The following is a 21,424-nucleotide window of genomic DNA, read 5'->3' as shown; positions in this document are numbered from 1 at the left end:
GGCACTGCCTGTGCTCCAGAGGCAGGAGGCAGGTTTTTCTTAAGGCACCTATATCCTGCTTTTCCCCCTGGAAGGAGACAGCAGGGCTGCCCAGGAGCCATGCATGGCCCCAGACGCCAGACCGGGGCTGGGATTTCCACCCCGGGACAGCGCTGAGCTGGAGGCACTCTCTTAACCCGGCTAATCCTCTTTGGCCAGGAGCGACCGGCTAATTACGTTCCCAGCGAGAGCATGGACCCTCGGGAAGGGGGTAGGGAGGCATAGCACACCGGGGGTTGAACACGGGCTCGTGGCTGCCAGCTCCCACCTGCAGCGAGGGCAGGCGAGGCAGGAGCCCGATACTCCTCCCTGCTCGCTTTTTTCCTCTTCTATGAAATCTACGTGCAGACACGAAAATAATTTCAGCACAAAACCTTTCCTCAGCCCCCCTTCTCTAACCCATCCTCCGGCTGCCGGCAGCGACACCCTGTTCCGCACAAAGGCTGATCTCACGGAGTTTTTTCCATCTAATTGAACTCCCTTTTTCGCAGGCGTTCCTCCCTGCAGTCAAGCGCAGGAGCCGCCGCGGTTGCTTCTGCAAGTAGGGCAGGCTCGGCCCCATCCTCGGCGTCAGCATCTCGAACCGGAGCGGCGCAGCATCATACCCTGGGGAGCTGTTCTGCTCGGGGCCCAATTTTGCCCAGCGGGAGGTCTTGGAGTGTGATGGAAAGAGAGGCCCAGGGCTTGCTGGAAAGTATTTGATACGGTGATTCACAAGCTCTTTGCAAGAAATCCATCTGAATGGGCTTGTTTGTACCTGGCTGCAGGTACAAGGGGAGAAGCAGAAGGGGAACATGTCCCATGAAGGACTCCAGCGAATGCTCCAGTCACAAGCTTGTTGACTTCTGATATCACATCCAGGATAATGCATGTGATATGCATATAATATATTATATATGCATATAATCTCACCTGGCTGCTGAGACCAGATAGGGAGATGCAGCAGCATGCCCATGACAACATAAGTGTTATAAAAAAAGGATGCCATTTCTAATGCAAGGGGAAAGCAAGAAAAAAAAAATGCAATTTTAGGATCTGGATGGGGTGTGGTGAGTACCACAAATCAGTAAGAGGACCCTCCTGATGGTAAGGCACCCATTGGAGGTCACGGCCTGGCGCCCAGGGATCAGCAGCGTTCTTCAATGAAACTTGTCACCGCTCCTGTTTCAGGCTGGTTAATTAGGCAAAGGGGCATCCTGCCACGCTTATTTAGTAACACAACATGCATAGTTCATTCGTGCCTTAATACAAAACCCCTGGAGTCAATTGGGGTCAATCAGGGTTACCAGGAGAGCACTGTGCAAGCGCAGGGCAATCATGCTGCAAGCTAGCTCTTGCCAGATCGCTTGCTCCCTTAGCAGACTCTGCCATAGACAGGCGTGATTTCTTAAATCCCCAGTGAAACGGCCCAGCACTCGGTCTTCCTGCAGCAGAAACCTCTTTCCTGCCTGCATGTCACCAGGCTGAGGCTGTAGGGAATTTGGGAGAGCCCCAAAGCGCCAGCTCTGACTTGGTGGGAACAGCTCATGGTGCTGTTCCCAGGAGCTAGCTCCTGGAGGAGGTGTGAGGAGGTGGGAGGAAGCTCCAGGCACCTGTACTTCTGGTAATTCACACAAACAACTTATTTAAAGCTGGGTAACGTGTATCATGGTGAGGAAGCAAAAGAAGCGGAGGTCAGGCACACTTTTGGGCTTCCTCTCTCTGCTGGTCATCCACAGCTTCCAGAGCCACGGGCCACCACAGCCCACACACTTCTCCTGGGATGCGCTGCCAAAACACCGTGCTTGTACCTGAACTCTTCAAGTGCCCTAGGCTCCTAGTCCTCACCATCACCTTCTGACCATGCCCACCAAGACCCAGGGCCAAAGGAAAGCCAGCCTTGCTGGTGGATCTCGTGGGGGCTCTGGGCTTGGAGGCACTACCCAGCTGCTCACAGGCGGGATGCTCTCAGAGGAACCTTCACCTGGACCGGACTACGTGAGCACTCAGCCCACGGCAGTGCAAAGACAACGAGGGAAGCGCAAGTCACCCTCTTCTTTTGGTGGCTCAGCACCTATGCAACTCAGCTGGTGAGTCCACAGAAAAAAAAGCACTTTTAGTATTTTCTTCTCTTTTGCTAGGTTTGAGTGTGCTCGGCTGAATGAAGCGCTGGGGAGGAGGCAGCTCCTTGGATACCTCCCCAGGCGGCTGCAGAGGGTGGGAGGGGACGACAGGGACCCAGAGCCTCCAACTCCATCTTTAGATCAGGAGTGGGACGGGGATGAAAATACCATGGGTAAATAATAACACGTCTTTCCAGGGAAATCAGAAGTTTTAGGAGGCTGCAGATAGGGGTAAAAGCCTTCCCCACGTTCTGCATTTCACTCTCAATTTTCTTCTCCCCATTTCATAACAGTGATCGTCAGACAGCAACACCTCCCGCACCCCTCCGCTGCTGAGAGCAGCCCAAAGGTTTGACCAGTTGCCCCTCCTGATGTTGACTGCGTGTCCAGCTAGTTGGGACCTGTCACGTTCCGCTGGTCGCCCACCCACACGGCACAAACACGCACAGACGTGCAGCAGGAGGTCTGCTTCCAGTGGCGTGCAACAGCCTAACACTGTCTCACCTCCACCTGGAGGCTAGTACATCTCATGAGGTCTCTCTAAGCATGCAGCTCCTCCGTACCTTCCCGTCCCCTTCCCAAAGATCTGCTCTGGCCACTTGCTCCCTCCAAGATCCACCTCAGCCACTTGCAGGGACTATTCCTCAACAGTCGCGATGAATTTGGAAGTCAGCACATGCTAAAGCACTAGGGTTAGTGGGTGTTAGGATGCTCCTCACCCTCAGCGTTATGCGTGATGCCACCAAGAAGCCGAGGTCCCCAGGGAAGCGGTGCTGCCAGTGTGCCCTCCAGCTCCCATCGTATGCCTAGGGTCATCCACCCCCCCACCAAGTACCAGTTTCAGTTTAAGTGATGCTTCCCACCAAGCTGCGACAGCCCACACCGATATGGGGAGAGCAGTCTCCCTCAGCACGAGTTCATCAGTGCCTCCCTGGCAGTGGAGACGACCTAGTTAGCGAACATACTTATCCTGTACGAGAATGCAAACATTATTTAGGGTTTTTTCCCCTCCCAAGATGGTTACATCGGTTTTGCTATGAAACTATGATCACATGCAGCCCACCGACGACACTGTGACAAAGCCTCAACTGCTCGCAGTGATGATACAACTCTATTTGCAGAAAACGCATTCTTTCAGCACTGTTTTGCTGCAAAACTCCATCCTTCCTCCAAAACCCAGGCCACCGTGGCCCATGCCCTCTCCCTCCCTGTGACTCGCGCTGTTTGAAGCCGGGGGTGAAGACTTTGACCAGGCTCCGGCAGTACATACAGAGGGTGCTGCCTCTCTCACCCGCAGCTCGCGCTCCTCTGCACATGCCAGACCCAGGCTCAAATCTCCTCATTAGTCTTCACGCAACTTCCAAGGGCAGCTTACAGTCAAGGTCGTAATTCATAAAGCAATTAATGGATCAAGCCTCGCTACTTCAAAGAGCGAGTTCTGGTATTTGTGTGAATCTCAGGGCTTGGGACAAGCTCATGTGAGCTGCAGGCAAAAAGAGGATCAGACCACAGAGCAATTTTCTCCGAAGATCAAGCAAACCTAAAGCCCTACTGCGTTAACAGAACTTGCAACGTTTTCCTTTCCTCAGAAAGTTTTGTTAAGAACATTCACAGCTCAAGTGTTGCATTTCTTCCTCAACTGTTAAAAAAATAAATCCCATAAACCAACCCATCCATTCCGAGCCAGATAATGATTCTGTGTAAAGGGAAACAAAACCCAAGACACCACAAAGCCCAGGTGGGACCTCGCTGTGGGTCTTCACTCTATGTGAAGGCACGTGGATATCAGAGTGATGAGCAGCAGCAAGAAACCCCAAGATGGACATATGTGCAAGGGTGAGTTTGCCAACAGTGTCTGAAGGCATTTACTCAAGAGCTGAGGGAGCCAAGACAGAGTCCAGCCTTCAAAATCTGAAATTTAATCCCAGGTGTCAGCTAGGGACCCTGGAGACAAGTGCTGGGAGAGGTCACCCTTCCGTGGTACCCGCAGAGAGCACCACGTTATCGGGTACAACCCAACCCCAAATTAATTCTCTAATTAACAGGCGGGTGCCAAGGGGAGCACGTTAAAACCTTTTCACCAATCCGTGAGTTTTCTGAAGCCTGGAAACACATCGTTGCCCAAGGGCATGCCAACACAGGGCTACAGCCCTACCCAAGGGACTAAACACCTGGACACCTTCTTTTCTCACCCGAGCCCTCAGGGTAGGAAGGAAGCAGTGGCAGGAGCAACGAGCAGAGCGTTATGTACAAGGAGGCGGCCATCTGACGGGTTCACACCTCCACGCGCACGCTGCGCACCGCGCCAGGAGAGCAGCTCTCCTCCACCGCGAACGTGACTGCAAACAGCGGCAGCTTCAGGAAGAGGAGAAAATTACTGAGTGTAATTGAAACTGCAGGGAGGAGCTAGGGACATAAAATGTAATTATCCGCCATGGAACAGAGCCAAGATTAGCAATCCTACTTCTGGTCATTTAAAGCTCCCATTAACTTTTCCATGTGCTGATGATACTGGTTTTGTGTCTTATTGGCTGCGAGATGCAGCACTTCCAGAAGAAAGCTCTGGGCCTCCTCTCGTAAGGGTCTCGAATCACCTGTAGAGGAGGGGGTGAGAGTCTAGACTTTAACAGAGGCCTTCTCCAAGGGTCTGGAAGATCCCCCTCCCTAGCCACCAAGGTGGAAGGCGTAGGAGGATGCTCCAGCTGAGCCCGAGTTGCACCACTCTCCTCTCCAGGCGTTGGGGGCTAGAGTTGGCTAAGGTGCCTTTTTGGTGCTTGGGAAGATGATCTGGGTGGGCATCACACAACTCTGAGACCTCCTCGACTACAGTTGGTAAGACTGGGTGGACCTCGGACCACCTCAACCTCCCTTCTCCTCTCCTTGCACTCCATCTCAGCAGGCTGCAAGACACCCAACCAATTCACATCCAAACAGCATTGTGGACGTCTCCACATCCATCCCATGCTCAGCCCATTCTCCTGCCCTGCACCCAGGCACAACAGAGCAGGGCCCTTGCCATCTGGAGAGGGCAGCAAACTCCAATGGGCCATTGCGTGCCCTCAGCTGATTTGAAATCCTCTTGCTGAGATCCTGCCACTTTCCCCCCCGTAACGTTTTCCTTGCACCCTCACAATCTGAGGAGGCAGGAGCTGCAGAACGTCCTTCACCAGCCTTATCCCAAGCCTGGCCAAGGCGTCCATCCACAGCACCAGGAGGAGGATGCTCGTTGGTGTCTCTGGCACCTGCATGACCTGATTCTATTTCCTCACCCTTGGACACCTTTGGGGAGCAGAGCGCACTGCTGGGGGTGCCCCGAACAACAGCCACCCCTTGCTCTGCTCCTTGCGTGAAACCAGCATGAAATCAGTGTACACATATGAAATCCATGTCTTTGTCAAGAGGTGGAAGACCATGGCCTCCAGCCCTGGGCCTTCCCCCAGGAGGGACTTGGCTTCAGCAGCTTCTTAAAGGCTTTTTTAAACCTTTGAAGGAAAACGCACCATCTTTTCCCCATTTTAAGCGAGGAGAGAGCACCGACCCTCGGATCGGAAGGCGCCCACCCCCGCCAGCCCCCTTACCTCCACCAGGTGAGGCGTGGGGTTGAAGCCACACATGTTGCAGACCTGCTGCCGGCAGGTCGTGCAGGTGTTGTAGTTGGGGGGCTCGCCGGAGCCCACGTTGATCTCCGCCTTGCAGAGGGGGCACGAGACCCTTGCTTTCGGCACTTCCTTTGGCTTGACACCCTGCTCCGGCTTGCCCGGCTTCACAGCCGGTGCAGCACCAGCCCGGCCCTGTGCCCCTGGGGCTTTGGGACCAGCTTCTTTGCTGGCATCGCTGAAGACAATCTTTGGAGGCACTTTGCCAGGAGACGGCTGGCTTGGAGGGGGGGCCTCTGGCTGGACGGACATAAGCGTGCTCGCCTGGGTCAGGAGGGATGCCCCAAAGCCAAAGAGCTTCCCTGTGAGCCCCTCCTGGGGCTGCTCTTGTGCTCCAGCCCCGGTGGCCGGGGCAGCAGGCTTCACCCCAGCGTCTCCCGTCATCTTTCTCTGCTCGGAGGAGGAAGGCTTGGCTTGCTGATGCTGTGGGGAGGACCTGGCCGCCTCCTGAGGTTTTGGCTGGCCTTGGCCGTGCGGTTCCCTCTGCGGCGTCGTGGGGTGAGGTTTGGGTGGCTCAGGTGGCAGGGTGCGGGCAGCCGGTGGGGACTTATCTGCACCCGGGGGCGGTGGGTGCTTGGCCGGGGAGTGGGAGGGGGACGGCGAAGGAGAGTGCAGCTGCTGCTGGCTCTTGGAGCGAGGAGCAGTGGTCATGTCCATCCCCAGCGCCCGCTGCATCTGGCAGTTCAAGCACAACCATTCCTTCACCTGTGAGACACAGAGAGGACACAGGCAGTGAGTGGCAGGTAGGCTACAGCCGCCCGCAGGCAGCCCCAGCACACCCTTAAGTTCCCCTAAACAAACCCTAGGTAGCTATGGGAACAAGCCATCAACCCCTGAAAAACATTTTGGTACCACATTCTTCATGAAAAGTATCTCGCAGTCAGGGCGAACAGACCCCATCTGTCACAGGTACCCATGGCACAACATGCCGGTGCGAAAGCAAGCTTTAATTAGTGCTGGTTTGCTTCCAAGGCTTCTGCTGTAAAGCTCCTGCTAGCCACAAGGCTCTGCCTGCAGGCAGAGCATGTCGTGCCTCTCCGGGGGGAGAGGGGCCTTTCCGAGGGCTCCCAGCCCCACCACCTCCCTAAAGCTTATTTTTTTTTTCCTCCCACTCGGCAACCAGAGCTAGCACAGAAAACAGCCCGGGCCCCTCAGACAGGAGCAGAGGGCTGGCAGGAGGTCCAGCGCAGCTCTACAGAGGGATGCTGCTATAAGGCATGTGTACAACTGCAATGCTCCCCAGCGCCGGCACGCTACCTGCTGCCGCCGGGTACCTCCCGGAGGAAAAGCCACCGTGACATGCCCGATGCTTCCGCGGGGCAAGCAGAGATGGCTTTTCTGGAATCGGTGCGGTGGTTGTGATATCCCACCCAATAATTTGGCACAGCAGCCCATAAGGGACAGCAGGGAGCGGGTTCTCCTCACATGATGCATCTGCGCTGCTGGGCAGGCAAAGCGCTGACTGGGGAGTAAACGGTTAATTTGCACTCTCGCCATGATGAACTTTTGGATGCAAATGAAAAATACAATGCTCCCTGGCTAAGTGGTGATAAATGAAAGACTTCCCCCCTCGAGAGACGTTCCCTGTGACACGCTAATGTCTGAATTAAGTTAATTAATGAGGCCGTATGAAAGCTGTGAGCCTTCCCATACAAGGAATCCCCAGGATGCTCAGCGGCTCTGCAAATATTAATATATAGCACAGTCAGCAGGACAACCCAGTCTGCCTGCAAAAGATTTCTCCAAGACAAGCAACTAAGGTGGCAAAAAGGACCAGAGCATTCCCAAAACACGGAGCAGCACCCAGGACAAGTGGACCCAGAGCCTGGCATGGGCTGCTGCACGCGCAGCACCCAACAGCTCCCAGCCCCTGCGCTCTCCTGGGGCTGCATGTCCCACGGGCCAGCACGCATCCCATGAGACATGGATTTTCCTGCCTTTCATTTCAGGAGCTGTCGCCTCATCCTGGTGTTATGGATCACCTCTAAGGCTCAGCTTAATCCCCACTGCAGAGACATTACCTGCCCCATCGCCTCGCCCAGCCCCATGTCTCCAGGTCTGTGTGGCCTTTTGGTCCTGCAGCTGGAGGCACGGGTGCTGCACAACTGATTCATAACCTGGCCACGCGGTTTTTCCCCCTACACTCCAACCACAGGCACGTTTTAACCTTTTTCTGCTCACAGGAGCTGCCTGCAGAGATGCAGTGGGGTGTTTCGGCAGGTCCTGTGACTGGACAGGACGGCGAGTCCCCGAGAGGGGAGGTAGATGTGCCCTGAACCCCTCCTTACGGGTCCCCTCCCCAGGAAGGCTCTCTTAAAGCCCAGCCTTCAAATAATAAACTTTTTAAAATAGAGGAAATTCAGATCAACTAGGAAGGATGGAGTAAAATTAAAGGGGGGTGCATGAACAAACCTCCACCTGCCCACTATGCCCCTTCCACTCTCTGCCCCGCACCGGGCTGGCTCATTGGGTTGCAGAGAGCTCTGCATTGCCTCTTAGTCTCCAGCAAAGCTCTTCCCATCACCTTACAAGCCTGGTTGCACATCAGCTCTGTGCTTTCCTCAGCCTTCACTGTGCTTGCTGAGCTCCCATGCTGCTATCCCCACCAGCCTCTGCTCAAGTATTTCACTCAGAGCCGAGTGAAAAGCAGCCTCAATTTTTCCCCAGCAATTTTGCATTACATCGTTGTTTCTCCAAGCCGTTCCAAACAAGCCACATTATATTTAGTTCCTGAAAATACTGCTTTAGTTTTTATAATTTCTTATGGTCTTGCTGTCTCTCTTCTGACATACAGAATTCCTCACGTTATTTTTGCTTTCACACCCCCTGGAATTTCTTCCCACTATTCTATTTCAGGAGAGCGTCTCCCAAAATCCTGTCAGCTTTGCCCACCATCCCCATCAGCTCCAATTAAGGGAGAACCAATCCTTTCTATTCAGGTTCTCTCTCTCCCAGCAAAGTTCCCAGTATCCGAGAAATGCAAATCTTCCCTCTCCGCATAATCTCCTTACCCGCACTTTAAGACCCTCCGGCGAGGTGGAAACTGGGGGAAGAGGAGGTCTTCCCAGACCTGCCGTCAGGGCTGTTTGCATCTAGATTTTAAGGGACCGTGACCGCAAGGCACGCAGCAAAGGATATGCTACAGACTCCTGGTTTTGTAGAGTCTGTATTTATTATGGCCTGGCACAAGATTTAGCTTATTTTCTGGAATAGGAAAAATACTTTGCCGCTCTCCTGCATAAACTTCCAAACAATCAAACCAAATATTGAGGGAACTCAGTTGATTGCTCTCAACTGTCTGCCAGCTTTAACGAGAAGCAAGCGCTGCTGGTGAATACCAAACAGCTCACAGCTCTGGCTTTGCTGGTTCACCCCCTGCCTGCACCACGCACGGTGCCCGCTTTGCCCCTGGCCAAGGCTTGTGCAGGAGAACTGCTCCCCAGGCACCGGGAGGTACCGTCCCCGGGTCCCGCGGCCATGCGAGCCGCATACGGCTCATGGACAAGCCCACCAGGATCTTCCTGAGCCCAGGGCTGGGGAACAACGTGATCATTGGAGCTTTCTCACTTTCCACAATAAACTTGGTTTATGCAACCAGAGACAAAAAAAAAAAGCCAGGGGGCTTTCAGATGGGATAGAAACCATCAAATTGCTCTCAGTGACTTGGTGAGCAACTGCTGAGGAACGTCTGTCCTGAGGAGCAGGAGAAAGCTGCAGGGAATACAGCAGGGCCGTGCGCTCCCAGAACATCCATTTGAAATGTAAATTTAGTTGGGATTATCACAAATTGCCTGACCAGCCTCTACAGATGCAACTGATGACACAACATGTGGATTATACAGATCAAAGACGACTTAAAGGATCCTGGAGGGAAGACAGTAAAGCGGAAAGGCCAAGTTATGTTGCCAAGCATCCTTACCCCAAGAAAAAGAAAGGAAGACAGAAAAGCCTGGGCGTAAATTTTTTACCAATCCAACCCCTGAAAGTTTTGATTTGGTGGAGAACTGGGCAAAAAAACCACAGAAATAGATGAAACAGCGGACCACTCGGTTGGCTTGCCTCACCGTCCTCTAAACACTCCTCCTCTTGCCTGCAGACTCATCATGCAGGAGAAAGATGCTCAGAAAACAGCGGAGAAATAGGGGGCAAGAATATGAAAAGAATAATTTATCCTACTGCTTCCTCATCACTGCTAACAGTCTGGGTAACTTGCAGCACGAAATGCCTATCGGTGAGAAGAGAAAAACCCAACATTATTGAAAACTCTAGTTCCAGCTCACCTTGTGGGAATGCTGAAGTCACCGTTATACCCTAAAATAAGGGGAGGTAAAACTGCGCTCTCTTGAATAGTCTGAGACGGGCTACTCAGAGCATGCTAACCTCCTTCACCCCAGGAAATCTGACTGGGGGAAATGCTGAAAAATACAAAGAAAATGGGGATGTAGATGATGGCTCTGAAACCAAGCTGATGCCTCAATGAAGAGCAAACGAGGTTGGCTAAAAGTGAAGGTGGCTGCTGTGCAAAACCGAAGGCACCATTAGAAATATAAAATCAGCAAATATTGGCGCTCAGCACACCAATGTCAACCAAGCAGCAGTGAAGCGCTTAAACCGTATGAAAACAAAGGATCTTCAGGAAGAAGTCTCTTGGGCAGCAATAGGAAGGATTGACTGAGGGCATTAGGGACAAAGGCCACCCTAGAAAGGACAGGGGTCCATCACTGGATGGAGATGGTAGAGCTGTTAATGAGACAGATACGGCAGATGCGCTGTAATTACTGTCGTCGAACATTTGGGAAGAAGCAGGATAACGCTCATTATGAGGATGAAGCGTTTCCAACTTATTAGCAATCGAGAAGAACATTCAACAACATCTACTAGCACCAGAAGATATTTAAATTTGGCAGATCTGAATAATTTTGTATCCAAGAGATCTAAGAGAGCTAAGAAAACTGCTGTGTGCTGATGTTCATTTTTAAGAGGAAATTTTAGAAGACTGGAAGAGTCTTCTGCTCGCATATCCAAGAAGGCAAAGGTATGGCCTGAAAGGGACAGCTAGCCAGACATCTGTCCAAGACAGAAAGGCAGCGCTGGATTCACGCAGCAGAGAACTGAAGGACACGCATATACACCAGTCAACGTGGTTTTAGGAAAAATAGGTCATGGCAAGCAAACCTGATTTTATTCTCTGCACATTCGATATTAGTAATGCACAGAAGCAATATCCTTGATGTCCAAAAGGTGTTTTGACCTAGTAATGCATGACATGCTGACAAAAAAAAAGCACTATAAAAGATGAATAGTGAATACGCTAAATGGATTTTGGACTAGTTACCTGGCTGATGTGGGAGACAACAAGGAATCACCACTGCTTAGGTATCTCTCTAGTAAGGTCTTCATCTCACTGTGGCTAGCACCACTCACACAGCAGGTTTTGGTAAAATGATAAATATTGATGAAGATGAGTCTCTGCTGCCTGGCAAACCTGCTCTCGCTCCATGCGGGAAGCCTGGAGCTGGAGGTCGGAGTGAGGAAGTGGCTCAGCCTCCTCTTCCAGCACCAAGGGACTCCTTCCAGAGCCCTCAACGGTTCCACACCAATGTTTTAAGGAGATTAGTAAAACACTGCGGGAGATATAGACCGGATCTGTAAGAATGATTCTAGGGATGCAGAAAATGTCTGAAATGAGAGAATTAAAGAGGTTGATCTTTTTCGTTTATCAAAGAGAAGATTAAGAAGTGACTTGATTACGATATAGCAGCACATTCAGGGGAAACAATATCAGGTACTAAAAGGTTCTTAATTAGGCAGAAAAAGGCATAAAAAGAACTAATGACTGGAAATGGAAGCCAAATATATTAAGCATCACTTTTAACAGCAGATGTTTCTAACCATTAAAGCAAATTATACACATGCTGTTGGGCTCAGCAGAAGACTCAGGGAGGTAAAGCTTGCGGGCCTTTCATCTATAGGGTATTTTATACTCATACTGATCTCAAAAGCTGTGAAAGTTTGAACCATCCCATCTGTACCGACATTTGGTATGTCTGCATCCAATACCTGACCTGCCCCAGCCCCAAACGCAGCGCCCAACGCACCCACGACCACCAGCCTTACCCTTCCCACCGCAGACCCCTGCGATATCCCAGGCTATTCCTCTAACCCGCGTCCCAAACCCTGCTATTCCCTAATGTGCGGACGGGTCTGCAACCCACAGCACTTGTGGGGTCACCGCTGCCAGATGTGCCTCCCCCTCTCGATGCCGTCCTGCAGCTGCGAGCACCAACCATTTGCAAATCCTATTAGGAATGAAAAATTTCCAATCAGCGTTTCCTTAAAAAAAAAATCATAACGGGAATATACACAGCACATGCTGGCTGTGCCCAGGGCAGATTTAAACACCGATAGAATTATAGATGGGCACAGGCATGGTGGGCCAGATCCTGACCCTCTGCAGAGGGGTGCAGTACAGGAGAGCAAGGTTTTGCACAGGTATGGGGGACCAAAAAGCATCCCAGTGCGCTGCAGCTTACTGATCCCTCTAGAAAAACACCAAGAAAAGCACGCAGTTAAAAATGATCTGAAACGATAGAGACAGCTTCAGTTTATAAGGCTTCTAAAGCTATTCTAACACCACCTATTTTAGGAAACTATGTGGAAACAGCCCGTCCCCTGCATTTGTTACCAGGAGATGCAAGGGAGCGCTGGTAGTGTGCAGGTTGTTTTGTTCTCCTGACGTAAGACAATACAGCTCTAAAGGTATCTCAAGTATAGAGTTCAGCCTTTGCAGTAGACAGAAGAAGCTTTAAAATGAGCTGTAAGCAGAAAGACTTCTTAAGTGAACGTCCAAGATCTCTTCAAGCCAAAATTTAGGATTATAATGAAGAGTAATTCTGTCTTTGCTGAGGGTTGGTTATTTGGGACCATTTGGAGGTCACCCAGGATGCTATCCTACTACATAAAAATAATAAAACCAAAAAGAAGAGGAGAGCATTAGATGACCATATTTAAGCCTTTGGAGACTTGAGACTGAATGGTTCCTCACCAGCTCTACCCATTTACAACACCTCACTGCAGCCAAACCCATCTGACCTTGTTAGCTATATGACCTTGTATCAGAAGAGGCCATCGGGCACTTCAGGAGCACAGTCCATCTGACTTGTTTTAAATGATTATTTTAGGCTGGGAAGAACAGCTCGCAAGTCATCGAGTCAAGCGTGGTCAATCCCACCCAAGGTTGACCATTTTGAACAGGATGGAGCAAAGGAGGTTTGTTCAGCAGAAGATACAACCCATCCTCCTCCTCTGGCGTGAGACAACAGGGTGCACAACTAACTGAAAAACAAGAAGCCGAGTTCATGGAAAATCAGAGAAGAAAAGGAGCGTGGGTTTTCTCCAAGTTGCCCAAAACTTGTGTATTTAGTATTCTACAAAACTGAAAATCCTGAAAAACACCCATGTTTGGGAAGAGCAAGACAGCAAGCCTTCGGCAGGAGCTCTTCAACTGCGAGAGCCCCAAGCAGGCACCTGCCCCAGAGCCACCTCTCACGAAGCCGACCCCCAAGAGACGCACCCCAGGGCCAGGGTCCCAGCTCCCTCCTCTGCCTTTCGCAGGCACCAGTACAGCCAGGACTGGATGAGTATAAAAATAACCAAAGCTGGAAGTGGGTAACAAAGGTACTGTGTTAATCAGGCTAATAGAGAGGCTCAATGCCAAGATTGCTGACTGGATGAAGAAGGGTTTCATTAATGGGTGCTACTGGCTTATCCTGGAGGAACACTGCAACAGCCTGGCCCCTCCCTAGAGCTGCGAGAGCTGCCAGTGACCTGCCTGAGAGTGTCCTTACGTGCCTTCAATTCATCAGCTCTGCCTGCAGATGAAGAACCGTCGCCTCATGAAATCAGCCAGTCAGCAAAATGTCCCTTCCCCTCCATGCCTCCCGAATCCGCTCTAGAGGAGCTCTCTGGGGGGCATGTCACGCTGAAATCTGCCAAAGCCACGTACCCTGCAATTAAAGCAACATCCTGATCCAAGAGAAGAGGCAGTACTAGAAGGCAGCCCTCGGCTAGAGAACAGAGGGAACAGCAAGCTGCGGCGGGGAGCTAGGATACTGCTGGGAAGGCAGGAGGTGGGAATGGCTGTAGGAGAGCAGGGAAAGCTCAGCAAATCCTGGAAGAGCTGCTGATGTATGGAAAAAACTAAAGGTACCGCGTGGAGAAGGCTTCCCACGCCATCTCAGACTGGCTGGTGGAGCGTACGACAAATACAAATATACATCTTATTCCGAAGTTCTGGGTTTGGTTTTTAAAGCAGAACTATTGCTGATTTCTCCTACAGAAAACACAGGGACAGCTTGCCACGAAGCTCACATGTTGAGGGTAGGAAAAGCAGCCCCTGTTGTTTGGATCAGTGCACAGCCTGCACGCAAATGAAATGAGAAGCCTGCAGAGCACCCCGTGGGAGGCTGCAACGTGGTGTGTACCAGCCAGGGTCTGAGCCGGGGGAGGGAACAGATAACGTCAGGAGATGAAGTCTCCTAAGGCACCTCTGGAGGACCATCAGCGGCCCAGGGTGCAGGAGCTGTCATGTGTCCGCGGCCATGCTGCACGTCAAGACATCACCAAAATTCACGTGTGCATCCAGGTGGAGAGGAGGCGGATGCAAGCACGCAGGCAGTGTGGGCTGAAGCTTCCTGGTCCAAATCTAAAGCACAGTTTGAGGAGAACCCAGGGCTCCAGAGGAACTGTGCAATTAGGAGTGTTTCAGCACTTAATTGACAGAGGAATTGGTCACCGAGGCACTTCTGGAAAAGGCCACCTTATGCTCATCTTTATCTTCAAACATCTCCATACAAATAAAATCTAGTCCTTAGCACTCCTGCCCAGAAGGGGAAGCCACAGAAGCCATCAGTAATCACCCTGCTAATGCTTGCCAGAGAATAATCAACTTGCTCGCTTGCTGGTGAGCAAGAGGAACCAACCCCCAAACTCATCTCTTTCACTGCAAATAACAGATGGGACACCGCGTTTGTCCAGAGAATATAGCTGTGGAATAAGACAGTGCCATTTCACCCTATTAGTCACTTCTTAACCAGTTTCCTTGTCTCTAGTTAGCACTCCCCAAACTAACCGAAGGCTGCTAGAGCAAGTCTTCTCCTCTTCCTAAAGGGCATCAGGAGGCATTAACCCACACGAGGCTCTGCAGACCCTCTGGGTTTTAAAGGTAACCTCCAACTCCTGCACCTTGCTGTTCGGACGATCTTTACCCACACCACGCAGCCACCGACACAGAGATGAAGCAAACATTCAAAGAAAACAATCGCAGGCTGAACAGCTTTGCAACTAACCTTGATCTGCCATCACATGCAGGACGGTGCAACCCCAGTAGCATCCCCCATGGCTAAGGCACCGATCAAGCTGCTAGCTCCTTGGTAAGTGCAAGCATCCCCTTCTTCACCACTCGCCCTTGCTGGCAGAGAGAAGTAGATGGACAGGAGGAAACCTTTCCAGCGCCAGACCCAGCGCTGCTCCTCTGCTCCCCCCGGAGCGTGGGTCCCCCCCCACAAAGCAAGGCGTTGCCTAGCTAAGCACGCCGGCAGTGCCACCGCCCGAGGCGAAGGGACAAGGCCTTCCAGTTCATTAGGGAAGGTTTCTTGTGCAATTTGCTGCCTCACTAGCTCCTGTTTAGACAGCCTTTGTTCCCTGTCCGCAGGAGCGCATGAAAGGTTTGGACGTCTGTACGTGCTCAGAGGATGCTGTCCCCCGGGCTTGGTCAGGGAGGATCGCAAAGAGCTCACCCCAGGTTTTAACCTCTTGAGCTTTGCACGCCGACGTGCTCTAAGTGCAGCCCCAGGTCCCCTCCCGCTCCGTAACGCAGGACTTCCACACGAGCCCTCTGGGTCAAGGAAAGCCTAATGGCTTGCTTTGCCTCCTCCTGCTGCTGTTCCCGCACCCTGCCACCAGCCAAAGGACGGACATCCAGAGTAACAGGAGCCTCCGGTCCTGCTCACTTATTGTCTTCTGCAGAACTAAAATAGCAGCCTGGGAGGGAGCGGAGGAGCTCAAAACTTTCCATTCACTGGTACCTCCTGCCCAAAGCAGAGAAATACATGAGGCCATGGGGTTTCTCTGGCTGCAAAGTGGCTACCATGTACAGCAGCAATGCAATTCATAGCTATAATGCTATAAAGAGCACAGGCTGCTCTCGATAAAGAGACTTATAACAGATTAATTTAAAAGCAGTCCAGTTTCCTATTGGCAACACAGAATAAAATCATCATTCGTTTACTGCATGGCTCCACGTTTATTCAGTTATGCGTGGTCCCTGTTGCAGCCTTGCCCATGAGTTTGTGGCTCCTTTGGGAACCCTCCTGGACAATTCCAGCAATAGGAGATAATGGCTGTAGCTCAGGCACTAAAGACACTTGAGTATCTGAAGGTCCTTTTACCCCCCAAACTTTGCTTTACTTTGGCAGCATCAACATCTGAGTATGGTACAGCAGTAGTCAGGGCAGAGAGGATCGTGATCCTCTGACCCAGTAGCAAGCGTCTGGGAAAGAAGTTTTTAAACAATAAAGACAATCCTGGTGCTAGCGTAAATAGCCCAAAGTATTTTCAGAGACAGAGTCACAGACCAGGTGTTATGGCCTCACGTTTTCTCCAGACTGAAGGAGCAAAGTTAGGTCTCATTTATCCTGGGCCAATACGTATTTATGAGTGAACCCGCTGGAATGAACAACTTCTGCAAATGAACATATCGGAGTGGATCAATGCATCAAAGCAGAATGTATTTTCTGCCTTTCTCTTTTTATTATTATTCTGGATTAAATATGTAGTAAATGCTCTTGCAGAATTTAAGGCCTGAAGATAGACAAGCCACTGCACAATCTTTTTACATACCTAAACAGATTTAATTGCTCAATTATTCCAGATAAACACGATAAGTTCCCTGCCATGAATAATTTATAATCCAGCTAGCCACACAATCTATGAAACACAAATCTATGGCTGTGGCAAAGGAAAAGCAAGCAGATGCCATGATCCCGAGATACCCCGGCTTGTTACCAAACGCTGGCCAAAGGAGCAATAGCGCAAGGCTGCCCAGGGCAGGTCTGATCTTGCCTGAAATCACTTGGACAGCCCATACCTTCATTTGGGTTATTGTGTTGCTCAGAAGATGCAAATATTGAACAAATTCAATAGGCACAAAGTTCGGATGTGCACCTGGGAGGAGATAGGCACAGCGCATACCCCCTTCTGTTCGTGGTCCGGACATTGCTGGGTGTCCCACACAGCCCTCCTCAGGAGCTGGCCGTACTGGTTTCTCCAGGAATTTCATTAGATAATCGTGTTGGAGCTTAAGAGCTGCAGTGAAGCACAGCGGGACGCAGTGCACTGGAGGATGGAGGCCTGACGGGGCTATCACGAGGGACGGCACTCAGGACCTCGCGGAGGAGGCAGGGGAAAGAAAGGTGCCGTCCAGCCAGGACTTACCACACTCGGATAGGAGAGACCCAAGAGAGGGACCTGGAAGTTGTCCAGAAAGAGGGTTAATCCTAAACCCATGATGAAGCCATCCCAGGCAGCCCTGTTCCCATGGCAGAGGGGTAATGAACCGCAGCGCTGAGCACTGCCCTGGGAAAAATGTTGTACCAACCACACATCGACCGGTAAGAGGGGCAGGTACCACCTCCGGGCTCCAGTGACGCCGGACAAACGCAGAAGGCTTTCCCACAGGGCTCGGGGCCCTATCATAAACCTTGAGCATCTTTAATGACTCTCCGAGAAGCAGACGAGAGGCGCTGGTGGATTTCCTCCAGCCTGGGCACTCAGCACTGCCCTTCCCTGCCCCACTCCCCGCTTTTTCCAATAGATGCTCCTGCATCTGAATTTTGTTTATGCTGCTGCTTCCCTCCAACAAACCCATGTTAAAGGCTTTGGGATTTTGCCCCGGTGTTCAGCAGCAGCAAGCAGAGAGGGCTGTAAGGGCCTCTGAAAGGTTTTGGCTCTATTCTCTGCCCCCAGGCAGGATCAAACAAGCCTGCATCGCTGCCGACAGATGTTTGTCTAATTTGGTCTTTAAAACTTCCCATCAGTTGTGGATCTACTGGATGGGCAGCAAAAGGGGGAATAAAGGGGCTTTGGCTTAACAATCCTCACTGCTAGAAAACGTTCCCAAAATATTAACTTAAATCTTCCTTGCAGTCTAAGTCCATTACTTGTCATCCTACAGACCACAAACACTGAACAGCAGCTATTTTATTCAGTAAAAACAGTCTGCCAACAGCTTCTCTGCTGAAGGCATCCACTGGGGGAAGCACATCCCAGCACCAAGGCCACAACAGGCAAAATGTCTCCTAGAGGCAACCGGCCACCACCTTCAAGCTGCAGAACTCTTGGTCTTGATCTCCTTGGGGCTCCATGGCACCTCCATGGCCTTCAGACCCAATTAATGGTTTTCTGCACTTCCAGGTACAGTTTCTGTGCACTTTTAGGAGCTGCTCGGGCAGCTTTGGAGGACCACGTGCTATGAAAGGAGCTCAGCCTTGCATGGTCCCAGCAAAGCAGCCTACAGACCATCTGCCTCCATACCCATCTCCTGTCTTGCCTTCTCCTGGAGAGACCCGCTTGGGTGGCCCTGGCGCCTGAAACGGACTTACAAGTATGGCCATAAACACCAGAAACAGCTTGTCCCGTCACCAGCTACCTATTTTAATAAATTAGAATAGGCTTTCTGTGTTGGAATTCCTATCCCCATCCAAATGCACCCGGACCCAGCTCATGAGTCATCATCTACTAAGTAAAATATAGCAATTCTAACACAAAAATCTGCAAACAATTAGAATTTGAACAGATACCTGTAAAGCCACATCACTGTTAATTGGGGTTTTATAGCCATTATATACCCTCTAAGAAGGAGATACTTAATTGCAAGCCAGTCTACAACAGCAATCACCGTATTCAAAAAAAAAAAAAAAAAAAGCTAGTTGCAAAGCAAGATTAAAATTGGTCATTCAAATCATGATTTTTTTGCTTGCTGATCTAAAGTCATTATTATCATGGAGATCTAAACTGATACACCCCAGAAAGGTGAATAAACTCTTAATCAGAAAGAATCCTGCTATTCGTAAGGCTGCCTCTTCTATCATCACCCAAGCCAAAATCTGAAGTTACCCCATTAGGGGAGCTCTCTGCTGCCCTCCTGATGGGGGGGCTCAAAGGATCACCACAGAGCAACCCGCCTGGGACCCCTCAAGCCCAAATTAAAACCCTGGGCAAGCTTACAATGAAAGCTAGTTTCGTTCTGCTCAAACGAGGGGCCGAGTCCTTGATTACAAAAACAGACACTGTTAGAGAAAAAAATTCAAGTAGAAATCACTCAGTTTAAAAAAAATACCCCAGCAGCAAATTTTTCCTCTGCCTTTTTGGGTTTCTTAGCTTTTTTTTTTTTTTTGAAAGATCTCCAAACAGCAGCAGCTTCGGGTCGACACAAGAAAAAACCCAACAAAAAACCCCAAACCCACCGTGCAAGAATTCTCTCACGAACACCCTTTTTGTGCAAACATGCCACTGTCAACTGCTATTTTAATGTTGCCTTTAGCCCCTTATTGCCCGCACAGCCGGCTATCGCACCCCGCAGTGCTCGGAGAGCATCCCCCTTGCTGAGACAGCACTCCCACTGCTGAGCTACAGCAGCATTTCTAGCACCGGTGGCTGCAAAGAGCAGATGGAAAGAGAGATGGAAATGTATTGGACACAGTGGTGCATGCAACCCCAAGCAATAAATACCAGAGGAATAAATCAAGTTGCTCATTTGAACAAAGTATTTAAGAGCTCCTTGACGAGGGCATCCGTCCACACCATCACAGCCAACAACTCGGTCTGCAGGAGTGGACCAGTGTTTAATGAAATCTCAAATTAACTTGTCAGGCCAAGGGGGGGGGAAGCTTCTCTTACTTGTAAATAGTGTATTTTTGATTAAAGCGTCACAGCTGTGACAGACAGCTATCTCCCGGCAGCCATCCTATGCCTCTGGCACGACATTTCTAAAAAGGTGCACAGTTTCTATAAAAGCATTTCTTAGTCAAGCCCTATAGCTCAATACATCGTCTGTAGGTGCCAAATGTGCCCAGCACCTCCATGCCGGGTCCCCTCCACCGGTGCTGCCGCTGCAGCCAAGGAGCACGTTGGACTGGGTGATAAAGGATGCAAGCTGCAGTGCTCCGGGAACACCGCTCCGTGTCCATCCAGACAGAAAGGCAACTACAGAGGAGCAAACCGTACACTTCAAGCTGATTTCACCCCCCTTGATTTGCTCCAATGCTAATTAGAAACCCCTTTTGGGGAGAAACAATAAATATTGTCACAGTGCCCCGGCCTCAAACCCAGGCGACTCAAGTGTAATTACCAGCCACGGGACTGACTCTGATCTGCAGGGCATTTTTCGCAGGCAAGATAGCAGGAGCAATCGCTGCTCCCTTCATTTTCGGGTGTTCAGCTGGAGAGGTCTCACTCCTGATTTTCAAGTGTTGTGCATCAAACCCTCCAGCTGAACGGTGGGAGCCGTGCCAACCACGAGCAATCAGACCCAAACTGCCTTAAATTGGGCAGATAAAGGGACAGATTGGCCGGCAAGAGGGAACCAGCAGGACCTGTGCACCAGGGCGGGGAAAAACATTTTACATTCAAATAAATACCACCTTCCCATAAGCTTTTATCTGCCCACAGCCTTGTCTGTTGGTGTTAATCCCCTGCCTGGCTGGGCTGGCTCCTGGCACTCTGCAGAGAAAGGAAAGGAGAAGAAGCAGGTCTGAACCATGGCATGCAGCAGGTGTTGGGATGCACACCGTGCACGACCAACATCACCTTGGGGGATGCTGCTCATCAGTGCACAGCGACCCACTGACCCAGGGAGAGGGTCTCGCCATGCTGAGATCTTTACCTCCCGGTGGGATGCAAGCTGGGTGGCATGGGGCAACTGCCTGCAGCTGGAAGACATGGGAAAAGGGGTTGGCTGGAGAAGGGGGACTTGGGGCAACAGCTTGAGCTGGCCAAAACCATCAGGAAGGGCAATGAAGCCTTCACTTTTCACAAAAAGTAAGGTAGCGCCCAATGTTGGCTCTTGGTTGGGGTGCCATGGCTTTGAGATCACTTAATGCAGCGGTGGTGGAGCTGTTCAGAGCCCTCCAAACGACATGTCCTTCAAAACTATCAGATCATGGGACTTTTCTGGGCAGACCTGTAAAAACTTTATGCCCAGGATCTGCATAAAGCATTATTTCAACACGTCCCCCGGGTCTCAACGAGAATTTAGCACCTGGAATTAGTTATGGAAAACAATATTTCAGAAGTCGCTGGATTTTTTTTCCTCCTAATTCAATAAAGCAATAACGATCGTCTGCTGAGAGCAAGTAATGGGATCCCAGAAGCAGCTCAAAGACAGATGGCAGCAGCAGCATGCCTGTTTGGTAATATTTCTCAAAGCGCTCTCCAATTTGAAAGCCACAATCACATCATCTGGAAAATTAATATGGCAGGTCAGAACATAAGGTAGAGTTTGTAAAAACGAATTTCAGGGTATTAGCTGGCCTGGCCCAGCATCTCAGTACTGACTTGGGACTCCAAAAA

At 50.8% G+C, this 21,424-nt stretch overlaps 1 protein-coding gene across 1 annotated transcript in view; it reads right to left on the bottom strand.

Annotated features, from left to right (window-relative positions):
• The window catches only part of BSN (bassoon presynaptic cytomatrix protein), a 94,480-nt gene that overhangs the window by 38,311 nt on the left and 34,745 nt on the right, over positions 1-21,424 (bottom strand). The window contains 1 exon segment of the mRNA XM_050904597.1: positions 5,720-6,502. Coding sequence (XP_050760554.1) covers positions 5,720-6,502 — 783 coding nt within the window.

Source organism: Gymnogyps californianus, chromosome 13 (assembly GCF_018139145.2).
Source record: "Gymnogyps californianus isolate 813 chromosome 13, ASM1813914v2, whole genome shotgun sequence".
NCBI lineage: Eukaryota > Metazoa > Chordata > Aves > Accipitriformes > Cathartidae > Gymnogyps > Gymnogyps californianus.
Note: the sequence above shows the minus strand (reverse complement) of the source record. Positions and strands in the feature narration are given on the sequence as shown.